This window comes from Leptodactylus fuscus, chromosome 1, assembly GCF_031893055.1.
Source record: "Leptodactylus fuscus isolate aLepFus1 chromosome 1, aLepFus1.hap2, whole genome shotgun sequence".
NCBI classification, from domain to species: Eukaryota; Metazoa; Chordata; class Amphibia; order Anura; family Leptodactylidae; genus Leptodactylus; species Leptodactylus fuscus.
In genome coordinates, this window is record NC_134265.1 from 51099530 (window position 1) to 51115886 (window position 16357).

At 40.9% G+C, this 16357-nt stretch overlaps 1 protein-coding gene across 2 annotated transcripts in view; it reads left to right on the plus strand.

Annotated features, from left to right (window-relative positions):
* AP3B1 (adaptor related protein complex 3 subunit beta 1) overlaps positions 1 to 16357 on the plus strand; it is a 175825-nt gene that overhangs the window by 134149 nt on the left and 25319 nt on the right. For both annotated transcript variants that reach the window (XM_075270075.1, XM_075270064.1), the window contains exons 23-24: positions 9157 to 9382; positions 11811 to 11895. In XM_075270075.1, coding sequence (XP_075126176.1) covers positions 9157 to 9382; positions 11811 to 11895 — 311 coding nt within the window. The remainder of the gene's footprint in view (positions 1 to 9156; positions 9383 to 11810; positions 11896 to 16357) is intronic.

A 16357-nucleotide genomic window follows, 5' to 3' on the forward strand; every position in this document is an offset into this window, starting at 1 on the left:
AGGAGGATCAGAGCAACAGACAGTTGGACAACTAAAAAAAAAAAAATCGATTGTGGACACTGCCTGACAGACCCCATTGACTATAACTGGGTAATTTGGGTATTCATTGGGTATCCGTGCATGGAAGACTTTACCATCCACTGATCTCATGCGGACGTTGGGACAGAAATGTAAATTTAGCCTAACCCAAAGGTTTTCATTTCGATGACTAATCTTTTGGGTAAAATGTGCTGTCCATAGCTGTACGTAAAAAAAAATAACGCAAAACATGCACTTCTCATAATAATAAAAAAACAAAAGTGTGGTGATAACGCCAAACCATTACCGTAATATGGGGCATGACCGAGACGCTGGGGGCTGTTTATTATTTTCGCTTTTCTTACCTATTGTAAGGACTGTTGTAGTTATCATGGAAACAGTTTAGCACAATTCGATCCACAAGGAGCCTTTTCTGTTTTGGATGAGGCTGTGGCGTATACACCAGGAGCCGGGATTTATGGATATGTAAATGATGCTGCACGTTATACGCGGGATGTTCCGCCACGACGCTGCTCCAGACAATATTTTGACATTAGGAGCACCAAGAAATAGCGTTTAGGCGGCTTTTGGTGTGGGCAGTTGATAACTTTTCATTCATAATTAGTTCATAGAGAATCGAGAGACATTTCAGGGAAATTGAACTGTCAGTGGGTAGAAACAAGCATTTGACCTCATCACATTGAGTGGGGCCCATCATAATTTGTTCATTTGGTCCCGATCAGCCCAGCCTCATCTCTCATACGGCACCTCGCTGACCTTCCCTCTCCAATTCCGCTCGGTTCAGCTTTAATTATGACTCAGCAGACCCGAAGAAATATTGCAGCCTGCTCTCAAAAACCCTGAACTGCCACTCACCAAAAGATTGTTTTTTAACAGGTAATAAATGCCCAGAGGAAGTGATGCCGTGGGTCCCCCACAAGAGCAGTCGCTGGCATGTGCACATATTTTTTTTTATATTTTTCCTTCCCCGTCTCTCTTTCTCTCCCTCGCCTCTCAAGTGTGTCACTGCAAGATGGTGAAATGTTTATTTCAAGGGTTTTCCTGCCTTGTGGGGAAGGAATAATAATCTGTGTGATGTGCACATGAGCAGATGGATTAAGAAATCAGAGCGAGAGGTCACCTCGCAGAAGGTCACCCTACCACGTCGCTGTCAAGTCTATTGTCATCTGCTTTTTAGGGATTTGATTTGAAGAAATCACTTTGGGTTTAGTAGACAAGTGACAGAGATGATATTCTCTTTCCTCCAGAAGTGCGCGGCTGGTTACGGGGGATATGTGATCTGATCTCAGCAGTGGGATATTTTTTCTTTTCTATGAACCTTTGGTAAAAGGTTTGTACTGGGGAATATATCTAGCCAATAAAATAAAGGTTAGATTGCACAATTGTGCCCAGATATAAAGACTATCCTGTAGATACGTTATGGAGCCAGCGCATCTAATGTGGACACCCGGCTTAGGGTTATCCCTTGAAAAAAAAAAAAATTCTCTTATCATCTATTATCTGTGATCACTGGGGTTTCTTCATCAAGTTCCCCGATGATCTGTAGAACAGGAGTCCCAAGTATCCAGTCTGGAGGAATTTCTGTGGACAGAGGACCCCATTATAGACATAGTCCACCGTTCTCTGTGGGTAACTGCTGTTTTAGTGGTCCGGCTCTGTCATTTGGGTCTCCCGGTAAACCTGAACAATAGAGACCACTGCGCTAGTGTAAGTGATCACTAAGCTTTTCCAAAGACACCTATAAGTAATGGTATATTCACACAGAGGAATTTGGAGATGACCCCATGTTCTCTTTTCATTGCCCACCCAGAACGGCCATTTGCCATTAGTTCATTGCCTGCCACATTACAGGAGGAGAAAATAAGGCGTCTCCTTTCATTCTCCATTGCTTCCAATGGTCTCTCCAGTACTGCGAGCAGTAGAAGGGATTTACTATATGTGAAGAGAGGGTGGAGAATTTTGCAAAAGACACAGGTAGTGTGTTGTGAATGTCCTTAGGACTCTGGGTTAGGAAAGTGCTATTGCTGTACAACTGGCCCCAGGTATTAGACAGTGACTTATTAAAGGGGTATTCCCATGATGCTTGTTCACCAACCTGCAGGCTGTTGTGCTCTCTTCACTTCCTTCTTCTCTCGGCACATAGGTGGGCTGGATTTCACTTGCACGGGATTGGCTGTAAATGAATTACCACAATGTGAAGCTAATGTAGCAGAGCTGGATTTGAGTCAGTTTGCATTACATACGGATGTAACGGACTCCCTATCTCAGCCCTTATCAGCCAAATTCAATTAAACCGACTGATAAGAGCTCAGAAATCCTGGAGCTCTCACCTCCCCTATCTGAGAAGCTCCGCTACTTATCAGACATAAACGGCTCAGAGCTGCTCCAAGCTCCTCCCTCCCCCCTGAGAGCAGGCAGCTACATCACTTGACAAATGAGCAGATAATCCCAAGGGCCATAGAAACGGAGTGTAAACAATGAAGTGAATAAATTAAGATAGCGGCCAAACAAAGCAGTTTTGATAAAGCAATGTATTGAGGAGAAGTCTTAAATCCACATAAACTAGCAGTATAGATAGGATCCTTGTGATGGAACAACCCCTTTAAAGGCTTGTTCAAATAACTCTGTTCCATCTGTGAAACACTGTATGTGTACAAACCATATTACTCAGACTATCCACAGCTGTGTGAATGGACTTTACTGCATCATAGGGAGTTATGAGTAATATGTGACCCCCATCATGTACTCCATTATGCACACATCCATATGTACTGTCCGAAGGGGCTTGTGATGCTCTGTCTCCTGGAATATGGAGTATGTCCACAACAACAGAAGATGGAGGGCACTTCATTAAGAAACCAGATGCCCCTCAGCCTGCACATTGCATGACTGTGTGTATATGCCATGTACGTGGCATAGATGGCACGTGGATGGTCTCTATGTGCCTCCCATGCCTATCAATTTACGTAAATGAGCTCAGTCTGGAAAATGGAAAGGAACAGAACATGGCCTAGCTCGTGACCCCATACTCTAACCTGAGATAATACATGGGTGTGTGTATGGGGCTATAGAATACAATGGATCAGTGTGCTAGCCATGGAAAACACGGCTCGAACACTCACCATGCACATGATGTGTATATGAAGTCTAATGCTGGGTATACATATTACATTTTGGATGGCTGTGATGGCTGTGATGACCACGAACCATCTGCCATTACATTAACTGCATTTTGGTTTTGGTGAGTTTCCCCTGTTGGTCGATCATGCCTCATGCAGCCGCACTTTGTCAGGGATATGTCTGCTATTGCGCACAAACGTTTACAGTGTTATCTAATGTATATGTCCAGCTTAAATCCACCATCTCCATCAATGATTTGATCATGGCGTCCGCTAAATTATAGCTTAACATATACCGAACCGAAGATCCAGAACGAGTCTCCTCTATCTGAACAAGGCCTTTATTTCCCAGTCCCCTACCTTGAGAGATTATTATTCTGCATTGCCTATCCTACTATACACTGCGGTTATCATTTTTTTTTTTCTCCGTTCCTGAAATATCGGAATCAGATCACACATCGCAGCTCCCTGCCTACAATTTGCTAGCAATTAAAATAATGTTAAGGAAGAGTTCTGCGCGGTGTATCCTTGTGGTGAATGTTAGGCTGTCAGCAGGATTTTCAGGTCATTTGACATAAAGGATACAGGTGCAGCCGCTCACAGTGAAGGTGACTGAGAGTTTCATCAATCACTTCGGCTTTTTTTTTTTAAGTTGATACATAATGGTCCCCTTCAATCAGTTTTCTACTTCTTTTGTCACCTCCTCAAAGGATAGAGTTCAGTTTAGCCAAGGTTATGGATAAGGTATTTGGTAAAAAATTTTTTAGGAAAGAATATAGTTCCTATATATATTTATGCAGTGATTTCCACTGTAAGCCAATCAGAAGTCTTGAGTAGTAGGAATGATATATATCGGGCTGCAGGTGTATTGTGTATATATAATACTTTTTTTAAAAAAAATATTTTTTTTTCAATTCATGTTTTGCATTTTTTATCTATTTAGTGTTCAGAACGGGAAACACTGTATCACATGTAGAACCATCAATGCTTTGCAAAAACAAAGTTGCATTTGAGCATTTTTGGTTTTGTGTATTTTTGCTTGTTCAAATTTGGAAGGATCAAGGGAATCCTCAACCACTAGGGCCTCCATTCTCCTTATTAGGAGAAGCTCCTGTAGAAATTCAACTAGGGAGGGTGCAATGGTGCCTGGGAATCACTGTTCTAGCAGCCATGAGAATGTAAAAATTATATAAACTAGGTTCACACCTGTGTTTGGGTTTCCGTTCATTGGGTCTGCTTGGGGACCTGATGAACAGAAACCTAACCCCCTAAAAAAAAAAAAAAAAAAAAAAAAAAGGGGGGGGGGGGCAGCTCGGTGGCTCAGTGGTTGGCAGCGCTGGAGTCCTGGGTTCGAATCCAGCCAGTAACAACATCTGCAAGGAGTTTGTATGCTCTCCCCGTGTTTGTGTGCATTTCCTCCCATACTACAAGAGACATACTGATAGGAAAAAAATGTACATTGTGATCCCTATATGGGGCTCACAATCTACATTTAAAAAAAAAAAGCTATCGGGGAATACTCAAAACCTCATAGACTATAATTGGGTTTACTCTGTTTCTGCCCCCCACCAAAAAAAAGCAGATAAATGCAGAACTTTTCTCTCTGCGTTTTTTTAAGTGGATTTGGGGACGAAAACCCAGTTGTGAACCTAGCCATACTGTTCATAGTTGTGCTATTTAGGACATGTATAATAGTTGGGCAGCTGCATACATTAATAGGGAAATAGCTGGCGAACTCCTATAGACTCTGACTGTAAGGTAGAACACTCAAGCTGTGATGGATCCATAAATGTACTCCCTAAAATATACTCCAATACTCAAATTACTTTAAAGGGTTGTTCCAAGGCTTTTTTTACTCTCTTCTTCTCAAGCCTCCATTTCCAGGGCAGGATCTCCGTTCTACTGTATATAAGACGTCTGACTGACGTCACCAGTGACATCCCATTTGTGCGAGGGGATCACTGCAACCGGTCAGAGGCCTGTTCACAAATGGCATGGGGCTGCTGTGATGGGCCATTTGTGAAAAGGTGACCGCTGCGGTTTGTGACTGGTTATAGTGGTCACCAGGCAGAAACTGCCAGGGGACCTGTAAACAAAATAATGGACCTGCCACCGCAGGAGACTGAGGCCCAGGAACAGGTAGATTACATATTTCTAATATTTATCAGCCTACTGGTTGCAGTATAATATTTTTTAAAAAAATTCTTGAAACACCCATATAACAGAAAACTGGCCTTGTCATTGGTTTAAGGACAGCCAAATCCGTTTTATTCAATGAGGTCCATCATGGAACCTCCATACAAACGCGCTACTTGGGGTGAGATAGTGTAGTGTTTTGATTGTGTTGGTATCTTCCAGGACTTTTTAATTGTTTTTGTTTTTTTCTTCTCCAAAATGAGTGAATTTATTTTTAATGATTGTTTATTGAGTATTTGCATTTTGACCACGGTACCCAATGTACAGACATATAACACCTATCCAGAGTTTGTCACAAGTAGTCAGACTACCCAAAAATATTTAATTCCCAAGCAGATGTTATTAAACTGGTGAGCGGGAAGAAAGAGTGGTCAAGTGGGGAGAGATTGAAGGGGTGATTTTATAAGGGTACTCTCTTGATCAGATAAATCCGGGCTCTGCCATTACTCTGAAACAAGTGATTTTTCTGCTTCCTTGGATTCATCTTCATCCTGAAGGGGCTGCAGTGTTTAGTTGACCCATTCACTTGAACAGACAAAGCTAAAATACGCAGGCCAGCCAGTACTACGCGTAGATTGTGGTGGTGCACAGGCCAGTGTTAACAATGAAGAGGCCCCTGTTCTTGGGGTCAGACCCCTCACGATGGCTTTCAATATTTCAGTCCAAGGAAAACTTCTTTTAAATATATTCAAATATACATAAAGACATTTATGTGTAAAATTTAAAGCGGACCTTTCACCACCTCCGCCGTGTGAGGTTTTTGTATCCATTGATAGGTGCCGCTTTACTGATTCTGGAGGAGTTGGAATTTTTTCTGTAGCTCCCACCATTCCAGAGCATTCGATGTTACTCATTTCCGCACAGTTATGCTCTGTACTACCAAGTGGGCGGTGTCAGGGAGGAGCAATAGATATGTACCGCCTACCAGACTGCAGACAGCATAATTGCTCAGGAACGGTGAGGGCTTGAAAAAAAAATCCAACTGTGCCAGAATCTGTGGAGTAGCGCCTACTGAAGGATGCAAAGAATTAGAGTTGGTAGAGGCAGCAAAAGGTCCGCTTTAAGGATAGTACAGTGACATTCCTTGACCTGGTATGCAATAGTCAAGAAATTCTAATAGTCTAACAGTGAACAGCTGCAACGTAATGTGGAATTTCACACAAACAGATACCACTTAGGGGCAATACAAATACAAAAAAAGCTTTATTGGCACAACCGAAAATACAATTGGCACTGCCAAAGCAAAGAATGGTTGGGGTGAGGTGGTGGTTTGGGGGAGTAGTCTTTGGGGTCTCTTTGTTCTTGTTTGGAACATGTGGGTATGGGCGGACGTAGGGGTTCAATAGTCTTTTGGGGTCTCATCTTCCTCTCAGTTGCTGGCAGGCGGACACATATTGGGCGGCGATCTCCACAGTGGACTCATCTTCTCCCAGTAGAAGATATATTATATATATATATTTTTATTTTTTTTTAATTTGACCTATATTATACCACATACAGTGTGTGTGTGTGTATGTATGTATATGTGTGTATGTGTGCATATATATATATATATATATATATATATATATATATATATATAACATGAGTTGTCGTCATTGTTTCAGACAGTCCCTTACCCTTACAAGTAAATAATCTTCTATGCTAGTCTTGTAGAACTCCGAATATTTGACATTGCAGCACCTATATCTCTCATTAGCGCCAGAATTTACTGGACCTTCGCGTTACCGGATCCCTGTGGCCCCCGTCTTAAGATTCACCTTCGGCAAAGCTGATGTTTTTCCGTTCTCCGCGTTCACCTGAAGCCACCGTTTTTGCATTTTTTATTTTATTTTCTTCTTTACAAATTAGAATTCATTTCTTTCCGTTCTAGAAAGTTTCACGATTTTTAATCTTAATAACCTTAAAAAAGCAGACATGCTATGTCATAAAATAACTATTAGCGACTAGTTTGTATCCTATAAATCTAACTCGAGTTGATAATATGGTCCATTACCAGCTAACTGCACAGAGTATTTTTCATTTTACACTCTTCAGTTACTTTTTAGTGAAGTGTTAAAAAATATGAAGCTTTTCTCCTCTTTAAAATTGCACGCTGTCTGTCTGTTATTAGGGAGATAACAGCTCTTATAAATGTTTCAGTAAGCGCTAAGTAGACAGTTATGTGCCCTCTCATTCCACGCTTATTTGCTTACCGTAATAAACTGATAAAATATGTGTGCTTTGCTGCTGTGTATCTGCAGGCATCAGGAATCACATAGATTTCCTTTAGAAATAGCGTTGTGTCTGCAGAATTGATTGGTTATTTTCACAAACCATCCAAAGGTGTGACTTATCATTTACAAATATGCTGCATAAGTTCCGCGCTAGTCTTCTTCTGACGGCTCGAAAGTTTCTTTCCTCCGGTGGCTTCTATTAGAGGTAAAGTGGCGGAGTTTAATCACTTTAACTCTATTTACCTTCTTCCGTCTGGCTATGCGGAATTTTATATGGGAACTTCTCAGGTGTTCTATAGGATAGCGCCGCGGCCATAGTGGTGGGTTCGTGAACGGACTCGCTTATGTTATATCTGCTTATTGGATAGTGTAGTTGGTAGTAAAATGAAGAGAGTACAACCAGAGGAAAGGCAAAGTTATTTGTGGTCGGAAAGGATTTTACTTTTTCCCGTATATTGGGACGTATTGAAATTTTTAACAAAAGAAAAGTGTAAACGAGAACAAGGCAACTGAATTTGTGGTGGGCTTGTTGCGCAAAGATTTGAAAAAATGGCAGCGTTTTACTGTCAGAGCCTAATGGATGGAATTTTAGCGAATCCCATGCCCACTTTGCGGTAAAAACCATGCTACGGACACACCGCGGTTTCCAAAACCGGCGCAGTTTTGGAAGCTGCAGCATGTCAGTTATACCTACGGAATTGCCAGCGGTTTCCCCATAGTTATAAATGAAACATAAAGTCTGCAGAGGAAACGTCTGCGAACTTTGTCTAACGCGCTAATGGAAGGGGAAATACGGTGGCTCAGTGGTTAGCACTGCAGCCTTGCAGCGCTGGAGTCCTGGCTTCGAATCCTGCCAGGAACAACATCTGCAAGGAGTTTGTATATTCTCCCCGTGTTGCCATGGATTTCCTCCCATTCTACAAAGACATACTGATAGGAAAAAAAATGTACATTGCGATCCCTATATGGGGCTCACAAGCTACATAAAAAATAAAATAACATAAAAAAAAAGCGCTACAGGAAGAACCGTGATGAGTTTCCCACATCAGTTTTCCCGCATCACGTTTTTCTTCAGGATGCCAGTTTGGGCCTTTGCCTAAAGGGGTTATATGGGGAGATTTTTTTATTATTATTTATTTTATTAAAGTAATGGTATATCACTAGGATATATAGTACCTTCTGATCAGTAAGTGTCCGACCATTGAACCTCCATCAATCCTTAGAGGAGGTTTGGCAGTGCTGATTTGCCCCGAACATAAAAAATAATGGGATACGCCAGGTATCTGTCATACAAGTCATGAAAATTCTCATTATTTCCACAAGCTAGTGTTTTTTTGCAAACATTTTCTGTTTTGCACCAACCTCGCCACAGGTAGGATGACAGTGTTCAATTCACTGGTCTCCATAAATCATCCCCAATATGTTAGATTGGGATTGCAATGTGTGCACTTTGTATGTGTTGGCTGAGAACCTTTAGGAAAATTGTGTGTATTTGTTTTGGTGCCAACTGCTTCTATGGGTGGATGTTATCACTCATGTACTTGGTCATGGTCTTACCTTTCCTCCTTTTGTTTCTTTACTACCAGGTGTGTATGCCATCTTTTGTCCCTACAAAGACCTATGAACTTCTCCATCGAATGAGTGGCAAAGGCCTGTCCGCCAACTACCACTTCCCACGACAACCATGTATTTTTGGTGCTCAGATGATTTCCGTACAAATCACATTTAACAATTCCAGTGACAAGAAAATAGAAGACATTCACATAGAAGAAAAGAAATCGGACTTAAAGATGCATTTGTTCAGTCCAATAGGTGAGAAAACCAAGTCTGTCCTTCTGTCTGAACCCAACATTCAAAGATCCTTCCAATTCATTCTGCACCACAAATTGTAGACCCCAAAGTGAACATCAAATGCCTGCCCACCCCCTATGCACTTAGGAGGACTTGCTTAATCTTGAGACCTTATGGCAGGATCAAAACATTCATTGTCTTGAGACTTTAAACAGTTTTTCTAGGATCAGAATAGTGATGGCCATCTACCTGATGTCTGTAGCACTCATGTTTGGTATCGCATCTTTGCCTCCAAACATTGCATAAAACAAATCCACACTATAAGACGGAAAGCTGTCAGACCGGGTCCGGCCATGAGTGCTGGTGAGTATTTTATGCTCTCCGCCGCGAAACCGTTTTTTTTTTTTTTTTTTTTTTTTTTTTTTAAATCGGACATAGAGTACTGCATGTCCGGCTCTGTGTCCGGTTTTAAAAAAATGGTTTCGCGGCGGACAGCATAAAACTCTCACCGGCGCTCACGGCTGGACACCTTTCATACCCATTCAAATGAATGAATCTAATACATCCAGTGTCAGTCTTGATTTTACATATATATATATATATATATATATATATATATATATGTGTGTGTGTGTATATATATGTGTGTGTGTGTATATATATATATATATATATATATTAATGTTCTATTAATATAGGACACTATTACATACTCATGGGGATTAGAGCAGCTCGTGATCATGTAAAGCGGCCTTGAGATGCGGTGGGTTTTATTAGGGGGCTAATTAAAGTAAATGACATCGCTGGTATATTACTCGGATGATTCATCCTGTGCAATATCCACAAAAATTGCAGCTTCACATATTTCATATGGCCGGTACTGTCATGAATGAAGGCACTGTGTGCCCCTGTCTGTGGAGACATAAAGGATAATAGGAAGACCGCTGTTCATTAATGCCTTATATGTTCATGGCAAATTAGACTCATCACTGCTGTATATTTCACTGTCTTTTTTTATGGGCCATTACTAAGGCATTCTCTGAGGCAGGAAATATTTGCAGAATTCTATACATTGCTATGGTATGGAGAATATATTCTTGTACCATTCGGTCACTTTGGCATCTCTTTGTTAAGGTAAACCCCTGTTCTGACCTGATGGGGTCAAGCAATGGGGATGTTGTAGAAATGACTCCCATATTTGTGTCATTTATAGTGTTTCTGTCATTCTCAGGGACCCTTTGGCTCCTGGGCTCAGTGCAACTACAACCTGTGCAACTCCTGCCCGTAACTCTTGGGTGCAGTCTTTACTATTGATATTATAGTACCAAAACGCATCAGGATCAGGCATGTTGGACCTCAATATGTCTAGTCCTATGTTTCAGCATTGATAATCCATCACAAGAGTCTAGCAGCAGCGGATTTTCTTTTTCCTATTGAGACACATACACACTTTGCCATGCAAGTGAATGGGGAGTTCAAAGGAATAGTTGTTGACCAGACACCGGTCTCTAAGGTGTATGGGGGCCAAGGATTGGGGTAATTTTAAGAAAAGAAATGATAGTCGCCTATCCCTGATCCCCTGCTTAGTCCATACATCCCTCATTTCCCTGACAGACTTGCTGGACTAGAAGTACGGAGTCAGATGACTATGGAAGTAAATATGTAGCAAATTATGTATTTAATTATAGAATTTTAATAATTTCATAATATACTAAAAAATCATTTTATTTTGAAGGTGGGGTCTAGTTTTTTTCTGACTCCACCCAAAATTGGTCCTGACTGTGACTCCACAGCGCAGGTCTCAGCACTCACATGTTGGGTTCTAGTGTTGTTACTGATAATCTATCTCTAGTACCCAACATGTGACCAGTGAGTGGCCGCAGCAGTCACCCGACCATCTCCACCTCCTGCCCAGGCGGTCCGATGAGCATCATTTATTTTACCCCAGCGAGTTTTTAATATCACCTCCTTTCTGGGTTCGAGAAGATCCTTTAGTTGATGTAGATGCAGTAGGCGATCTGAAGGATTGAGGAGGATGCGTGTGGGGTTTCTGTACGAGTTAATCTCTCGTCTCTAGACCCATGGTCAAAGTCCAGCAGCGTTTTTGGTAAATCTTGGTACCAGGGAGCCCACCTCTTTAGCCTTTGTGTAAATGGCACCTTCTTGTCTCACTCCCGGGTACAATAGTTGTATCTGCTTAAACCAGGAACAAATGGCACATTAAGTGCAATCCAGTCCACACTTGATATTCCAGCCACTTGCTGAATGGCCGCTCCGACTTCTACTTGTTTTTCTGCCGGGGAAGCATGGTCTCCTGTGTAGCCAGCCTCCCCAGCCAGTAATGTGATAAGCCAAGCATTTTTATTGCATGTGCATGCTGACTGGTGTTTGTTATTTGATTTTCTTTTACCTTTGTAAATTTATTTGGGGAAAACATTTTATTTTGCAGATTCTCTAGAGCCAGAGGGATCCATTACTGTCTCAATGGGTATTGACTTTTGTGATTCCACTCAGACTGCCAGCTTCCAGTTGTGGTACGTTGCATTGCTATAAATAGGCATGTCGTATCTGCCGTTCTGTTCTAGATGCTAATGAAATGAAAAGAACAATATACAACTGTATGGATCTGCTTAGTTATGGGGTGTATTTTGGGACACCCTTTCTGTACTTAACATAGCATAGTACCTATATGGTAGTGCCCTATGCTGAGAAAGCTGCCTGCTCTTTATTGATTGATGGAAAACCTCATCATCCGAGTCACAAAGAAGGTCTCCAGCAGCTGTGTACTATATATACATATTGCAGCTGCTGAAGAACCTCTTCTTACGGAAAGATGGAGTTAGTATGTGTCAGCAAACAGGGAGAGACCTCTTGTACTGCAAAAGATAGGCAACGCCTATGTCTGTGTATAATGTGCACATTCTGACATCCGAAAATTTACTTTAAATCCACTATATGGTCATTGAAAATTTCCAGTGTATTATATAAGAGATGATGCTTCCTGTAGACATTGAAAGACCTCTGTGTTTCATTCATTAAAGTAATACAGAATAATTTTGCTTTGCTTAAAGGGAATTTCCAGATTATAGATATTGATGATCCATCCTTAAGATAGTTGGGATGCAGTCTCTTGGCTCATCCACTACACTGACTCTGTTCTCTTAGGTCCAGCATTGGTGGGGGGTGCCAAGTGTGGGCTCCTAATGATTTGATATCAACGACCTCTCTTAAGGATAGGTCATCAGAATCTTTAACTGAGATAGCCGCTTTAAACAATATGGTACACTAAACCACCCATAGACTTCGTGATTAGTATCCCAATTTGCCCTGTTGTAAAGCCATATGTTCCTGCACTAAAAATTAATAAAGCTTTGTTCTCACCCGGCCGTTGTACTCCCCGCACCACCATAGTTCTTTACCGAAGCCAGAAGTAAGTGAAGTAAGCATTAAGCTATCTCTGGCAGTGCCCATTCAAATGAATTGACTGGCATATGCTGTACACCCCCACCGATCAGCAAGTTACTCCCTATCCTTTGGATATGGGGGTCACGTGTTGTAACTGGAATATCTCTTAAATTCCTTTTCTTTCCCTTTTCCGTTGCTATCCCTATGTCCCAAGTATATTCTTTGTTACAGTACATGAAAAAAAAGTGGAAGAAAGATGGACAGGATTGATAGACAGAGATACGTCTTGCTAGACATGTCATGTATACACACCAAGGAGCAGCATAGGGTCTACGGCCCCCAGCATACTAAAACCTCTAATATGAGATTATATGTAAGAATCTGCATGATTTGCATGGCTGACTATCTCTGGTGGATTGGCACATTGGTCATAGATTGGCTAGTCAGCCGTAAGGAAGATTCTCTATGATCAGCACTTAGTTACTGTTTTTACTGCCCATGTCCACCCATGTAAGAGATGTAACTGGATATTTGGAATTCCTATTAGAAAAGATTCACAGAAGGGGGCTGACCATACCACCATAGGAATCTATCATATCTAAAACTTCACTTTTATTATATAGTTCTTAAAAACATGAAAAAGAAAGTGTAAAAACATGTCCCACGCCTTATAACACTTACTCATGGCAACAACCAGTGAGGATGGGAGGTCTATTAGGGAAATTCACCCTACAAAATACTCATTACTGCCTCCCTATGCCACATAGGATGTGAGCCAAGACTACACCGGCATAAGCCAGAACTGAACCTCTATACTTGTAGCTCAGTGGATGTCTCCCCCACCTCTCCGAGGTTACTGGCCTAACACCAACAGAGAGGGGAGATACCACTGGCTAGGTTCCTGTTCAGGTTGTCAGTGTGTGAGCGCCACACCATTAACTATATACACTGACCCTACGCGTTTCGTCTCAGCAAGAGAGATTCATTAGGGGTCTATTCGTAACATCCTCACAATTAGCAGCAAAAATCTGCTGTGAAACAAAATCACTGGTAGGCGGACTGACCGCTGGCAGGACCGCCGCGCAGTATCAGTGGCCTGTAAGAGATGTATATGTACTAATAGAGTATATGTATGTTCTGCTCACTGATACTTATTCCTTAAACCATGCCACCTATTATAATTCAGCTTTTCATAAATGAATAGCACAAGTAAATATAAGAAACTCTAATATATATCTTCATTCACCATTTATCAGTCTAAGTTACTTCTAACACAGAAGTCTCTGGAGAGGGGGTGGAAGAGGCTGCTGGAAATTACACACATACTGCAGCTGCCGTATATAAGAGAGCTATTTAGAGTCTGTTATATATATTAAGATGCTGCTCTGTAATAAATCCATTACTGGCAAGCAGATACTGCTGCCTCCTCTTTTCTCCTCTCCATTGACTTCTATTTATGAGGCTGACTATGGATATGGGTTCTGAGAGAAGAGGAACAGAAAAGCAGTCTGATGAGTGGAGAAGGAAACATTTTTTTAATATGAGATTTAACAAAATTTCTTATATTCATCTGCACTATAAATTTATGAAAAGTTTTGTGCGTGTGTGTATATATATATATATATATATATATATATATATATATATATATATATATATACATATACATATATATATATAATGTGTGTGTATAAATAGATGTAAGGTGTTTTTTTTCTTTTCTTTTTTTTTAATATATATATTCTTTAAATATAAATCGACATTTTGTCCTTCTTCAGGGGTCTCCATACGACACAAGCAATGTGAATGTTGTATTATTAGAGATAGAGGAGTATGCTATTAATAAAGTGCGAGTCTATGAGTAATTGTAAGTATCATTCAGGAATTAGAGGTAGTGTAGTACAGGTAGTTTATTGACGGGACAATTTGACTTTTCGTGTGGTGAATAAAGGATGCTTGCGATGATAAATACAAGCACTGTACCATAGCACATTGATTTATGCAGATCATCACCTTTATGTTTAGGGAGGTTTGCTATATCAGATATATAAAAACTGATTACTTATTCTGCCATTGCCAAGTAATTGTTTATTATTTTCCTATTAGACAAACAAGGCCGATCAATAGGACTGAGCGGCCAGCGATGACCAACCACACTATAAATAGATTTCCTTCAAACCCCCGGGTGTGCAATACTTGTTGTCATCTCTAGCAATGTTATTTCAATGACAGAGCTGGAAACGAACTCTGAACAGAACGCGTGATGTTTTGTAGGTGTTAGTTCTCATATACATTATTGGAAAGTAATCTCTAAGTTTGTTCCTCGGTATAATCCTTCTGACAGTAAAGGCCCTTTAATCTTGTCGAAATGTGTCACAATCTGCTCACTCCACTCCCCTCCTATCTCTGGATAGTGACTTATTCCGTCTGATGCTTCCCTAGCTTCTATCCCAGTCCTGTCCAAATTCATTCCCTGGTTCTTTGTCACCCTGCCTAGTATATACTATTTGGGACATTGTCTTCCTTTGCATATTGACTTTTGACTCCTCAGAATTCCATCTCTAACCATCTTAGTGGTGTTATCTTTTGTCCAGATCAGTTGCCAGTGAACTCGACCATGAATGCAGGAACTTTCAATTGTTTGGTACTTGTTGGAAACAGTCACAAATTCTTTTTTGCCGCAGTATTACTTGCATGAGAAGGTAATCTAACCAGAGTAAGAAAATTTGTCTGGGTTTTTATCAAGTGCCAATCGAAAGAGTGTCAGTAATGTTTTTCCAATTCTACCGTAAACCCCACAACTCTCTCCATATACCTTCTTGGATTTGCCTGTTATCACAAAGGGGTACCTAAGTTTCGGCATCTCCCACTTTGGTTGACTTTTCCAGTCCTTGTTTTACATGGATGAGCCGTCCGTTATTACTACATTTTCTGTGCAGCGGCCATTGCAGGGAAGTGTTTGGCTACCTCACCCCCAAAGTGATAAATCTGATAACTGGGTGGTCACAATGGACTTGCAGTAATCAGTGTATCTGACTCCAGACTTCCTTCATTTTAAAAGAGATAATCAAGTTGAGGCAACTCCTTTAAGTAGTCAGCAGACCAGCTGAAGCACATATTTGGGTATCTGAACAATTAAAAGGGATTAATGGGGGAAATAATAAAGTCTGCAAGTACATTCCTTAAAGGGGCTCTATCATTGGGAAAAGTCATTTTTAGCTAAGCACATCCTTTGCATAGTCTTTAGAAAGGTGATTCATCACCTACTTTTTGTATGTAAATTGTCTCAGCAGTTTTTGAATAAGTCCGCTTTTATTCACAGGCTAATTAGCCTTCTCCATGCACTGGAAGTGTCTGTGTGCACTGTGTGCGAGAGTAGAGAGGTTGCTAATGCTGAGGACTCACCTCCCTGTTCTCACACACACAGAGAATAGCAGAGGGTGCACACGGACACTTCCGGTGTGCATGGAGAAGGCTAATTAGCATATGAGTAAAAACGGACTTATTCAAAAACTACTGAGGTAATTTACATACAAAAGGTAGGTGTGGAATAGCATTTCTAAAGGCTATGCAAATATGTGCTTAGCTAAA